This window comes from Schistocerca serialis, chromosome 7 (assembly GCF_023864345.2).
Source record: "Schistocerca serialis cubense isolate TAMUIC-IGC-003099 chromosome 7, iqSchSeri2.2, whole genome shotgun sequence".
Taxonomy (NCBI): Eukaryota; Metazoa; Arthropoda; class Insecta; order Orthoptera; family Acrididae; genus Schistocerca; species Schistocerca serialis.
This window is the reverse complement of record NC_064644.1, coordinates 293,747,634-293,762,208: the sequence shown is the minus strand read 5'-3', so window position 1 is coordinate 293,762,208 and position 14,575 is coordinate 293,747,634. Positions and strand designations below refer to the sequence as shown.

The window sequence follows — 14,575 nt, the reverse complement described above, 5'->3', positions numbered from 1 at the left end:
ACACAAATTTTGACTTCATTAAATGTTTGTTTGGCTTGCAGTGGAGCTCTATTTGCTTTTATAGTAGTTTCTAACATGGCTGTTGAACCACAGTGGGTCTTTTGCAAATCCCACTACTTTGCTCAGCAAATACCTGTCTATTATGTACTGTGCAATGCTCTTGAACTTTGTCCATTGATACGCAACACTGTTATTTCTGGAGATGATGTTTTTATGCTGAAGACTCACGTAATCTGAAATCTGTTTCTTATCACTCTTGCTAAGCAGAAAGATCTTTGTGCCTTTCTGCCTTCCCATTTACAGCCATATTCAGTGATGCTGTAAAAGCTTATGAACACTGATTCCCTGTTCTACACAGAGTCAAAAAGTCTGGTTCTCTTTGCCACCAGCAGGTCTGAGATGTGATCTTCATGAGTCAGTACTCTGATTAGTTGTTCCAGTTAATTTTTAGATAAAACACATTTCACACAATTCTCTGTCTCTACTAACCATCCTACTCACTTGAGCCTCCCAAGTCTATAGCTGGTAAGTTAAAATCTGCACCTAAACCTACAATATAACCAGGAAATCTACATAAAATATTCTCCAAGTTTCCCTTCGATTGTTCTGCTACTACTGCTGCTGAGGCAGTGTAGTTTACCGAAGCATCCGATGACAATGTTTGATCCACATTGTCTTCATCTAAATTATTTTGCATTCTGAACCTGTAAGAACCTCACTAGATATTATTGTATTTTTTATGTCTATAAACATGCCTCCACCACCAAAGTTTAACCTATCTTTGCGATATGCATTACAATTGGTATTTACCATTTTCAGCCAGCTTTCTGTCCCTAGCACTATGTGGCCATTGTTACTGTTTATAAGTGAGATTAATTCTGGGACATTTTCATAGATACTCCTGCAGTTAACCAAAACTGTATTAACATTTTCATTCTCTGATCTGCTTTGACAAATGGTTCTCTGTCTGAACTCAGAAGGCATCTTACGGGGCTTGTGGAAGGATTTCTCTATCATAAAAAACCCACATGTATTCCGCTACCCTAGTAGCTGTTTCGTATGTGTAGTGCATGGCTGACCTGTTAAGAGAACGCTACAAGTCTCCATCTGATAGGTGAGGTCGAGAAATTTGCATCATATACTGCTGCAGGATCATCTGAGCCTTTGGTTTAGATCTTCCACTCTGTTCCACATCAGAGGACCACTATCAGTTCTGGGAACGAAGCTGCAAAAAGATAGTCTTGCTTCCTGCCTACGTGAGAGACTTGCTGTCTTCACCAAATCAGCCACCTGCCTGCAGGAACAGACAATAGCCTCTGAACTCTGGCAGCAGGTATCATTCATGCCTACATGAGTCACAATTTGCAGCTGGGCGCAGCACCCAGGGTGCTCAATTGCTGCTGGCAGCAGGTCCCTGAAGAGGTATTTGCAAGAAGTTTTGTTATCAAATTTACAAAATATTATTATTGCGCAGTTCTGTAAATACTTTTTTCACCTCAGCTGCAATGTCAGAGATTATGCCAAAAGACAGAACAGAGTGAACATATGTTAAGTATGCTAGCAATCTTGTTTGCAACACAATGGGAGAGAGTTCTGTGTGCAAAGAAGGCAGAATTGAGGGTTTTGGCATCAACTCGGTCGATTATACCCAGGAATTTCACAGACAGATCTGTAACTGATGAAATTTCTTTGTTCCTTGAGCTTTTTTATAGGAAATGAAATGAGAAACACAGTTAAGTGTTATGCTATTCACACTAGGAGGAAGTCCATGACTGAAGGGTCAGTGAAAAAAAGGGCTAACCCACAAGACTGTACTTTGTTACTGCATGTGGTGTGTGTGTGTGAATTTCAAGCATAGGAACATAATTACAATAAGAAAAAGCAATTCATGTAGTAACAAGCATTATCTTACTGCGTGGTGTTATTTGTTACCAAAATGTTCCGCACGCAAAACACCTGAAGATAAATAATTAGACAAATCCTTACTAGGTTGTGGGGTTAGCACTTGCTTCTGCCGATCCCTTCAATTATCAATCTACAGAAGTGGCATTCAAATATGGGGTGGGAGGGGGGGGGGGGGGGAGGCATGGGAAGAAAATTAACAGATATTTGTTCTTAATAGAAAGCTGAAAATGCTGATGCATCCAGATACAAGATGCTAAGTACTGAAAATTATGCAGAGAACCTTACTTGCATTGTTTTATATTAAACCTGTATCTGAAAATAAACCAATTCATATACTCATACACCACGTTCCGCAAATGGAATCAAGATGGAGAAACTATAGGGATCTTACTACTTTCACAGAATGTTGTCACCTGCCTGTATAACAGAAAAGTTAAATATGGTTTAATGTGAATACTACTGTTAACCAGAAACTACATCTCAGAGTCAAAATATTCTGATAGATTTTAGGAGTGTCTAATATGTTCGTGTTTGACTTTACTGTTGCTCTAAAGCAGTAATTTCAACACTGTTACATCACAGGTCAAACCAGGCAGGTGGTATCACTAACTTTGGTTGACCCAAATATTATCACACTCTGTAGCTGACTGTTAATTCCACTCTTCTAGTTTGCTCTACATATCTTTGCTAACCAAGATATCTGACTGACATATTTTGCTCATTTTCAATATTTCAGCCAAGAATCTTCCAGCCACTGACAATGTGACTTGGTGACTGACCTCTGTTTATGAAATTATACCTCTTTATTCTTTGAGATAATAAAACAATGTGACTCAAAACCATAAAGGAGAGTGAAACATACATGCATCACAGGGTGGAACAGACCCTGAACAGAAATCCATGTGAGGGCAAATGTCTACATCGAAAATCTGGCAAAGGCTGAAGAGGTTGTCTGTCAATCTTATTTCTACAGCTTGTTTCACCACAGAGAGCTTCCAAAAGTTGTGGTGTCCTCCAATTTAGTTTCTTCTCTCTCAGGATTTTCCATTCAGAATCTTCACTGCCTTCATTCTGCCACCTGCTACGAATTCAATGAAGGACCACCCAAGTAATAATTATTGTGGCCATGCAAATTCTTGAGTAGCTTTGGCTTAGTTTTGCCTTGTCACTAGCAACATTTTCCCTAGGACACATGGGCCTTATATCTAACTACACTGTTGTGCCAACTGCCATCTGTGACACACTGACTGAGCTATCAGTATAGATGTCAATTAAGAAGTAAGGGTATCAGTTCACCGAATGGTAGAAGTGTTAAGTAGCTGAAAGAGTTTGCAGTCTTTTTATGTTCCCTTTGACAACTTAACACCTCTACTATCCTGTGAGTTGTTACCTTTACTCCTCAATTATTTACACTCCACCAGAACTTCCCACAGCATATTAATAAACAGCCATGCTTTCATTCTACAATGTCAGTCACCACCTTACCATGACAAACCTTGAAAGTTCTCAGCTGGGATATCACAACAGGAAATAACGATACACTTGACGCGCGTGCAAAAAATTATAGAATGTCTGACTTTATTTTTCAGAGATTAAATATAATTTTCAGATACCTGACACAGTGAGATATGGAAATGGTTATATCACAATACAAGTTTAACACTTGAGCATGCACAAGATACGACACAGAAAACCACAGTACTTTCCACCTAGCAGGCCAGTCAGCCTACATTTAGCTGTCTGCACAAAACAGTTTCCGTTCCTAAAAAAGGGATTTTTTTGCTTCTTGTTACATGAGTATATGACAGCAACATCTTTAACTAATGAGAAAGCAATATGCAATTAACTTACCTGTGGCATGAAAAATTTTTGTCTGACTTGTAAGCTGTATTCCACTGAGCCCACAGAGAGTGTTATATCTCAACTGTTCTCTATAGTATATAGTGTGAATTATTACAAACAAAATGTAGGTGAGGAACTGTGTGCACACTAAATGACAATCCACAAACAAATTGTTGTTACATTTCTAACAATATTGGTACCTGAGTTTCTTTTTCAGAGGTACAACATATATATTAGATTACTGTCTGGCTAACCAAGAGACAAAAGCAGTACAGCCAATATGTGATAGTCTATTCCAGTTGACAAACAGTGGTTAAAATAAGTGTCACTGGCATCAGTGTGAACCAGGTAACAATATACTGTACCTATATGTTGAAACCTTTACATCTATCCACTCAAAGTAAGAACTATATATAATTATGTGCTAACCTTTAGGTTCCAAAATCCATAGACTGGGAACAATTGTTGCTGAATCTCACATATCAGCTGTGATCTGCTATACATAGTGGGACACCCCCCCCCCTCCCATTTTTAATTAGTTCATGTGTGACATACGTAAATACCGTGTATAAAATACTTGCTGAAGATTGACCACAATCTCATATAGGTTTTTTGAATTTGCGTTGACATTTTTCTTTTACGATGAAAGGTGTTTGAAATACGGCGCGAGCGAAAAACATGAGACTACGACACAAGTAAGTTTGTTACTACAAGCGTTATCTGACATTCACGTTCCTTAGCTTAACAGACTTTCAAACAAATTATCACCTTCCAATTTAACCTAGACCTTATGCCAGATTACAGATCACTCGTGTCATCACAACTAAAATATGGAAGACAATTGAGATCACGAGTTTGTGGCAAAAGAAACATTTCTTTGCAATAAAATTTAATTGAAAATTTTGACCTGACACGATTACACGGTAATGACATGTGAGTTGTGATAAACTCTCTTCTTCAAAATATCACAAAACAATTGTGAAATTGACGATAATATTTTAAACAATGTTGTTATTTTACGACATTAGTAATTTAATCATTACGCCAACTTCTGAATGCTGTTACTGACTACGAATCTGCTAATATGCACGAAACGATCAATAACGTAAAATAAATTGCATGCGAAATTGTTTTCTGAGATTTCAATATTATATGACATATAAACTGTATAGTGACACACTGTTTGTGCCATAACGCTCCACGAAACGTCACAGCGACGTAAACAATATCATATGGGTAAGATTAAGTGAGGAAAAAAAATATTGTTTAAATAGTGCGCCATCGAGTAGCAGAAGCCTCAAAGTACCCATATCTCCAAAGACCAGTAACTCAGTGAGCAGTAAGGTCAGTTGAACTGTACCCAAATGCTGAATTTCTCAGTTCATTAACATATTTATTTGCAAGCGTGTACGTCTAATTCTGTCATATAGACCCATGTTTAACTATGTTAATGCATAAAAATGGCAAGCTACTGACATTTGTTACTGAATTATTGTCAAATGTATGTTTTACCTTTTGATCACTGCAGTTCAGGAGGTTCAAATGAACTTCTGTACTAGACGTTACATTCTTATTTACATCTTCTTGTGTTTCATTCATCATGCTTGATACACTTTGTAGCAACTGCCACTACTGTCAGTTGAGATTTCTTAACTAGAGTACTGGATAACGTATCACACGTTTACGCGACTGTTAGCAGTACTGAACTACTCCTAAGGGAATCACACAGCACTCTAAGCAACACGCGTGATCTTGAGCCCTTACCTGCCTGCTGAACTGCCGCGTCATGGGATTTCCATCTATTTTATTGAACGACTGGTACCTCGCTAGAAAGACCGTAGGGGAGGAACGATAAGAGAATTTTGCTCAAGTCTGCAACGCAAAAATCTCCCATAGTTTTAAGTGTATCGGCGAGATGCGAAGCAGCCAGAGCTATTTTACATTCTCGTCCAATTCTGTAATTGATAAATATCGAAACGAATTGTGGAAGTAAATGTTTACAATAAGATTGTCATGCGGTCTTATATACAGAGGTCTAGAGAGAAGGGGGCGGGACACGAGATACTAAAAACTTGACTTACACAAGAAACTGCAATTTTTGCACTGTTATCAATTAAGAACATCCTTCTCGTGTTCGAGTACGCATTCGAATCGTGAAATGTTTTGCAAGATATTACCCAAGCTCTTCACTAGCTGGTAAATTGTGCAAGTCTTCTGGAACTGCTATACAAGGGATTCCAGAAGGAATATTACATGCAGTATTTCTACAGGCGATTGACTGTATGGACAACGCGGAGAGAATAGTTCATATGTGACAAAAAATGCCCAATTGAACTAATGTATTGATACAAAGCTAACGAATAATTGATCCAGTTTTAATCAAATTCTCATGAATCACACCGTCGACTACAGGTACTTTTAATGTCTTCACGATGTTTTACATACCTTGCAACTCTTCTGAATAACTTCACAATGTTTTATGTACCTTGCAACTCTTCTGAATAACTTTGGTGGACTTCTATCAGCCCAGCACTGTTCGTAATGCGAGTGACTAGAATACAATATTGCAACGCCTGTGTTGAAGAACAATGCAAGGTTCCTTCAGACCTGCATGTACGTATGTCCGGAGGAGCATAATATCGTTCTTCTGAACAACATAGGCACTGTAATATCGTAATTATCCGCCGAAACCGGGCAGCGACTTTCAATTAAAATGTCCTACCCTGTCCGGGAATTGCGTAATGTGTGTACGAATGATGCAGGAATGACGACGTATAAGAGATCTGGAGCTGGCCGTGAGTCGTATACGGATAACCAAAGCCGGGTTCGAGTCGCGGTCCAGCACAAATTTTCATTGTCGTCATTCCATGGTTGTTCATATTTGCAACTGCGAATACATTTCATGACTATAATACGATAAATAATTGGTCTCGTGGCTATGCTCATTCTCTGCAAACTTCGTTTTTGTGTCTGCACTAATACAAGCAATCTGATGAAATAAGGTCTAGTGATCTTGGTGACCGAAATTGGATGCTGTTCCAGCTCTAGTTAATTTCTACCTGCTAAAACATTGTCACTATTATTATTATCGTTATTAGCAGTAGTTGTAGTAGTGTTATTGTAATAGGGGTGAGGGTGGTATCATGGGTGGATGCTGGAAATATAGGCCCCCTCAAAATCTAATAAACAGTCACCCATTCTTGTGGTACGAGTATCATTTATGAGTGATGGTTGTACAGCACTCCGCCATAGCAGAGACATCTACTGGTCACCAGCTAGGTTTTATTCTTTTCAATATCGACCAAAAGCTTCTAACAATATTTCTACGTCTACTACATCTACGACTGTGCAAACAGGCCCAAGCGATTTGCTACATTAGCATTATTGTATTGGCAACTTGAATAAATTCTCGCCGTCAGCGTACAGTGGTCAGTACGTGTACTACTGTAGCATAGCGGACAGCAGCACGAGACCTGTTTAACAGTAGAAACATTAGACTTTCAGTTCAGCATGTGACTTTCGAGTGGTACGGAAATAACACACCTATTTACATCTACAATATAGGGTTTGCGGGAAGTTTCAGCCCTGCTCTTCTGTTTTCAACTCAAAAAATCTGCTGCGGGAAGTCGTATGGAGAACATGATCTGTCGGAAACAACATGCAGAGATTAGTTGGTGACGATTCGAAGACATTTCTGAGGTGAGTGACAAAATGCGTCCTGATCGGTGTGGTGGATTATGAGCTGCTGCAATAGCGAGAAACAGTGAATGCTGTACGCTACGAAGTACTATATTACTCAATTTGAACTGCACATTTAAAGACAACGCCCACAGTATGCTCAGAGGCATGGCAAAGTGATTCTGTCACACGTCAATGCCAAACCACATGTTGCAAACGGAATGAAGGAAACTTTGAAGGGACTTCTATGGGACGTCTTCCCCCACCAGCCACCATCACTAGACATCGTCTGTTCCGATTACCATTCGACCATTTGTTTCGGTTCAAGCAAAATGGCTATTTTGAACAACACGTTTTTTTAACGATCTCACAAACTGATTAAATGAGAGTATCACCTGAAAAGAACCTGAAATTTTTTTTTTTTATCTCGAAATCCACTTGTTATCCGAAAACTCGGAAGCTGCCAAAACACATCACTTTCAGTAAATTATCCTCTACCGCCCCCATTCCGTTAGAACTACTGACAGCCTTGGGAGAGCCAGTCCTGACAAAACTCTACCATCTGGTGAGCAAGATGTATGAGACAGGCGAAATACCCTCAGACTTCAAGAAGAATATGATAATTCCAATCCCAAAGAAAGCAGGTGTTGACAGATGTGAAAATTACTGAACTATCAGTTTAATAAGTCACGGCTGCAAAATACTAATGCAAATTCTTTACAGACGAATGGAAAAACTGGTAGAAGCCGACCTCGGGGAAGATCAGTTTGGATTCCGCAGAAATATTGGAACGCGTGAGGCAATACTGACCCTACGAGCCGGCCGGAGTGGCCGTGCGGCTCTGGGCGCTGCAGTCTGGAGCCGAGCGACCGCTACGGTCGCAGGTTCGAATCCCGCCTCGGGCATGGATGTGTGTGATGTCCTTAGGTTAGTTAGGTTTAATTAGTTCTAAGTTCTAGGCGACTGATGACCTCAGAAGTTAAGTCGCATAGTGCTCAGAACCATTTGAACCATTTTTTGACCCTACGATTTATCTTAGAAGATAGATTAAGGAAAGGCAAACCTACATTTCTAGCATTTGTAGACTTAGAGAAAACTTTTGACAATGTTGACTGGAATACTTTCTTTCAAATTCTGAAGATGGCAGGGTAAAATACAGGGAGCGAAAGGCTATTTACAATTTGTACAGAAACCAGATGGCAGTTATAAGAATCGAGGGGCATTAAAGGAAAGCTGTGTTTGGGAAGGGAGTGAGACAGGGTTGTAGCCTGTCCCCGATGTTATTCAATCTGTATATTGAGCAAGCAGTAAAGGAAACAAAGGAAAAATTCGGAGTAGGTATTAAAATCCATGGAGAAGAAATAAAAACTTCGAGGTTCGCCGATGACATTGTAATTCTGTCAGAGACAGCAAAGGACTTGGAAGAGCAGTTGAATGGAATGGACAGTGTCTTGAAAGGAGGTTATAAGATGAACACCAACAAAAGCAAATCGAGGATAATGGAATTTAGTCAAATTAAGTCGGGTGATGCTGCGGGAATTAGATTAGGAAATGAAACACTTAAAGTAGTAAAGGAGTTTTGCTATTTGGGGAGCAAAATAACTGATGATGGTCAAGCGTAGAGGGGATATAAAATGTAGACTGGCAATGGCAACGAAAGCGTTTCTGCAGAATAGAAATTTGTGAACATCGAGTATAGATTTAAGTGTCAGGAAGTCCTTTCTGAAAGTATTTGCATGGAGTGTAGCCCAGTATGGAAGTGCAACATGGACGATAAATAGTTTGGACAAGAAGAGAATAGAAGCTTTCGAAATGTGGTGCCACAGAAGAATGCTGAAGATTAGATGGGTAGATCACATAACTAATGAGGAGGTATTGAATAGAATTGGGGAGAAGATGAGTTTGTGGCACAACTTGACTAGAAGAAGGGATCGGTTGGTAGGACATGTTCTGAGGCATCAAGGGATCGCCAATTTAGTATCGGAGGGCAGCGTGGAGGGTAAAAATCGTAGAGGGAGAGCAAGAGAAGAATACACTCAGCAGATTCAGAAGGATGTAGGTTGCAGTAGGTACTGGGAGATGAAGAAGCTTGCACAGGATGGAGTAGCATGGAGAACTGCATCAAACCAGTCTCAGGACTGAAGACCACAACAACAACATTTTCTACCGTTCTATAAGAACAAACATTTGTTTTCAGTCCAACAAACAGCGAGAATTGATTGAAGTATCCAATAGTTCATGAAAATCATTAGATGGTGACATGGTACAACATAGAACTACCACGAGGAACAGATGTTAATGTCATTTTGTCAGTCCAACAGAATTTGGGCGGGCTTTATCGTGGAGTAGTACCACTTCACGCTTTCTTCCTGGTCATTGTTCTTGGACTGTGTCTGCAGGACATCGTAGCACACAACACCATCGCTGCCAACCAGATGCATAATACAGGGTGATTCAAAAAGAATACCACAACTTTAAAAATGTGTATTTAATGAAAGAAACATAATATAACCTTCTGTTATACATCATTACAAAGAGTATTTAAAAAGGTTTTTTTTTTCACTCAAAAACAAGTCCAGAGATGTTCAATATGGCCCCCTCCAGACACTCGAGCAATATCAACCCGATACTCCAACTCGTTCCACACTCTCTGTAGCATATCAGGCGTAACAGTTTGGATAGCTGCTGTTATTTCTCGTTTCAAATCATCAATGGTGGCTGGGAGAAGTGGCCGAAACACCATACCCTCATAAGAAAAAATCGCAGGGGGTAAGATCAGGGCTTCTTGGAGGCCAGTGATGAAGTGCTCTGTCACGGGCTGCCTGGCGGCCGATCCATCGCCTCGGGTAGTTGACGTTCAGGTAGTTACGGACAGATAAGTGCCAATGTGGTGGCGCTCCATCCTGCTGAAATATGAATTGTTGTGCTTCTTGTTCGAGCTGAGGGAACAGCCAATTCTCTAACACCTCCAGATACTGTAGTACAGTTACAGTAGCACCTTTGAAGAAAAAGGGACCAAAAACTTTATTGGCTGAAATGGCACAGAAAACGTTCACCTTAGGCGAGTCACGTTCATACTGAGTTTTTTCCCGCAGATTCTCAGTGCCTCATATACAGACATTGTGACGGTTGACTTTCCCGTTAGTGTGGAAAGTTGCTTCATCACTAAACACAATCTTTGAAATGAAAGATTCATCTGTTTCCATTTGAGCAAGGATAAAATCACAGAAATCGATTCTTTTAATCTTATCAGCTGCAGACAGTGCTTGAACCAATTTCAGACGATAATGTTTCATAACTAACCTTTTTCGTAGGACTCTCCATACAGTTGATTGTGGAATTTGCAGCTCTCTGCTAGCTCTGCGAGTCGATTTTCCTGAGCTGCGAACAAATGCTTGCTGGATGCGTGCTACATTTTCATCACTCGTTCTCGGCCGTCCAGAACTTTTCCCTTTGCACAAACACCCATTCTCTGTAAACTGTTGATACCAACGTTTAATACACCACCTATCAGGAGGTTTAACACCATACTTCCTTCGAAATGCACGCTGAACAACTGTCGTCGATTCACTTCTGCCGTACTCAATAACACAAAAAGCTTTCTGCTGAGCGGTCGCCATCTTAGCATCAACTGACGCTGACGCCTAGTCAACAGCGCCTCAAGCGAACAAATGTACAACTAAATGAAACTTTATAGCTTCCTTAATTCGCCGACAGATAGTGCTTAGCTCTGCCTTTTGTCGTTGCAGAGTTTTAAATTCCTAAAGTTGTGGTATTCTTTTTGAATCACCCTGTATTATGTTTTATGGATGCACGCTGGTGTCTGTAGGGGAGTTGCTGCTTTGTTTGGGCTCAATCATTCCTCACTTTTCCTTTCGTTAGCATAAAGACACAGCTTCCCGTCACCAGTAACGGTACAGGATAGGTATGGTAGGTGTTGTTCAGGAGCCAATTGCTGATAAGCAAGCGGAAGATGCAAATATGGACACCCACTGATTTCTGTGATTTTGGCTTAGAGCATGCGGTACCCATACACAATGATTTTTGAACCTTGCGCCATTGCACTAAAATGTCACACGTCGGCTGAATGATCACAGTTCATCAAATTTGTCAGTTCTCGAGCACACTGACGTGGATTATTGCGGATTAACGCGTGTAAACAAACTAGACGAGACTGCGAAAGTCTTCCTGAATGAGGAGAGTCACGAAGGACGTAGCCAAAGGGGGGAGGGGTGTCCAGGGTGCCTCGAAGCTCCCCTCCCTTCCAATCACCTAAATGGAATTACACATGACCTACTTGCCATGTAGTGAAATTGACAGATATTTTTATTTTCAACCTTAACGACGAATAACGGATCGCATTATCGAGAGTGGGCAATGCCAAAGACAGATTCATATGATCTACGAGGGGTGCCAATAAAGTAATGAGACTGATGTGAAAAAAAAAAAAATGTTGCTTACGGTTTTAGTCAAGTTTAGTGTTGTCTCCTTCAAAGTAGTTCCCTATTGATTGCGCACACTTTTTCCAGCGCTTCTGCCATTGATGGTAACATTTCTGGAACTCATCTTCTGTAATATCCTCCAAGACCCTCGTCACAGCTTTTTGGACATCTTGTGTTGTTTGAAAATGGTGTCCCTTGACCGCTGTTTTGACTCTTGGAAATAGAAAAAAGTCGCACGGAGCGATATCTGGTGAATAACGTGGCTATGGTAGTACTGAAATTTGTTTTGAGGCTAAAAATTGCTGTACTGAGAGAGCAGTATGGGATAGTGCATTATTGCGATGCAGAATCCAGTTACCAGCAATGTTGACACGGACACGAAGAACTCTTTTACGAAGTCTTTCTAAAATTTCTTTGTAGTAATGTTGGTTAACTGTTTGTCCAGGAGGCACCCACTCTTTATGAACAATTCCCTTGGAATCAAAGAAGCACACAAGCATGCATTTCACTTTTGACTTTGACATGTGAGCTTTTTTTGGTCTGGGTGATCCGTTTGAGCACCATTGCTAACTTTGGCGTTTTGTCTCTGGATCGTACTGAAAAAACCAACTTTCATCACCAGTGATAACATGGCTCAACAATTCTGGATTGATTTCCGTTTGCTCTAACTGATCGGTTGCCACATTTTCCCGTGTTTCTCGCTGTTGCGACGACAACTTACAGGAAGCTTCAGAAGGCTTTTGGAGAGGAGGTTATCTCAAGAGCTCAAGTTTTTCGTTGGCATAAAATGTTTAGTGAAGGCAGAACGAATGTTGAAGGTGAAGACTGCAGTGGACGACCATCAACCTCACAGATGGATGTCAACTTGGCCAGGGTGCGTGAACTCATACGATCTGATCAAAGGTTATTCATGAAAATGATTGCAGAAGAACTTAACACCAATCGAGAAATGGTTTGTCTAGTAATAACTGAAGACCTTAGTATGAGAAAGATTTGTGCAAAAATGGTCCCCAAAAATCTCACACCACAACAGCGAGAAACACGAAAAAATGTGGCAGCCGATCTGTTAGAGCAGACGAAAATCAATCCAGAATTGTTGAGCCGTGTTATTACTGGTGATGAAAGTTGGTTTTTTCAGTACGATCCAGAGGCAAAACGCCAAAGTTAGCAATGTTGGTCAAAGGGATCACCCAGACCAAAAAAAGCTCGCATGTCAAAGTCAAAAGTGAAATGCACGCTTGTGTGCTTCTTTGATTCCAGGGGAATAGTTCATAAAGAGTGGGTGCCTCCTGGACAAACAGTTAACCAATATTACTACAAAGAAATTTTAGAAAGACTTCGTAAAAAAGTTCTTCGTGTCCGTGCCAACATTGCTGAACTCATGACAGAGCAGTTGCATCGATGTGCCGCTTGGACTAGAAGCAGCTTATAGACCAAGGTCAAAGATATTGTGCCTACCCAAGTCTGCGGGGTTGCCACATCTTACAAAGATGTCTCATTACTTTATTGTCGCACATAGTACACATCCATAGCACTGTGGGCCATCGCCCATCCCTGTTTTAGCCAAGATCAATTGTTGGCCTTGCTTGAGCTCAATAGTTTTGTTATCAGTTCAGTTCTTACCTGCAGTTGAATTTAATGTAGGTGCTACCATTTATTGTTTTTGTGCTCTGTGCAGTTGTGATAGTTTATGTGTGAGCTTGTACCAAAAAAGAAGAGGAAGATCGATTTTGATTCGTCCGCTAGCATTATGTTAAGTTAAAAATAGTTACGCACTGCTGTAATGGCCTAATTACCTATTTATAACAGTCGTTAATTGGAGGCTGGTAGAACTTCGGGGTTGCAATATTTCAGTATTTCACAAGGTAGCGGAGCGGGGAATATCACTACAAATAATTAAATTAAAATCAGTGCATAAAAATGAATTTCTCTGTGTTGCCAAGAAATCGCGGTAATCAACAACCGCCCTATTTGGTAACCTGGGCGGTATTCAGTTATGAAAATCAGTTCCGGTACGGAACGATTGGGAGGGTTTGTGGAGAACGGAAGAGTTATATGAGGATAACACATTCTATAGTTCTTTCGTTTCTAAAAGATTTTTTTCAGTTGGCTGCTTGAATTCGTCCGAGATAACTGCGTCCTGCAGCCCTCCTTCCCCGTTTCGTCCAAAATCCGTTTGTACTCTAGTAACACTGTAACTGAAGCCAGCAATTCCATCTAAAATTAAATCTTAAAATATGTGTGGATCCATGCACTATAAGATGACTAAACATGCACAATTAAAGGAAAAACATGCAGGGTCAGAATTCAGTCTTTTGTTGTGATGAATTTTATTTTATTTTTAAACACTGTGCAACAACCAGTTTTTCCAAATTCTCCACCGATTTGAATTAGCTCTGCGTGTTGAGCCGATGAGGTGACAATCCCTGGATTCGGGAGGCGAGGTGATTTGAATCCATCTGCCAGAAACATTTAATCGCTTTCTGTGGTTTCCTATTTTCAATAGGAAAGTGCCGGGGTTGTGCCCTTACTATAGGCCAGAGCCGAATCCTTCCAAATTCCTTTCTTTTCTGACAGATTACAGTTCCAGATTCAGCAACTCTGCTTAAATGAAACGAGCTGCATCGGAGGTTCAAATGTTCAAATGTGTGTGAAATCTTATGGAACTTAATTGCTAAGGTCATCAGTCCCTAAGCTTACACACTGCT

The 14,575-nt window shown here is 40.4% G+C and overlaps 1 protein-coding gene across 4 annotated transcripts in view; it reads right to left on the bottom strand.

Annotated features, from left to right (window-relative positions):
• Nucleotides 1-14,575, bottom strand: part of LOC126412381 (dihydropyrimidinase-like) — a 265,941-nt gene that overhangs the window by 64,500 nt on the left and 186,866 nt on the right. Inside the window, exon 1 of one of the 4 annotated variants that reach the window (XM_050081953.1) lies at nt 5,260-5,450. The exons of 2 other annotated variants lie outside the window; for them this stretch is intronic. In XM_050081953.1, coding sequence (XP_049937910.1) covers nt 5,260-5,349 — 90 coding nt within the window. In that variant the 5' untranslated portion in view covers nt 5,350-5,450. Of the gene's footprint in view, nt 1-4,176; nt 4,270-5,259; nt 5,451-14,575 lie in introns of those variants that run through there. One more of the 4 variants, XM_050081954.1, reaches the window with a different exon arrangement.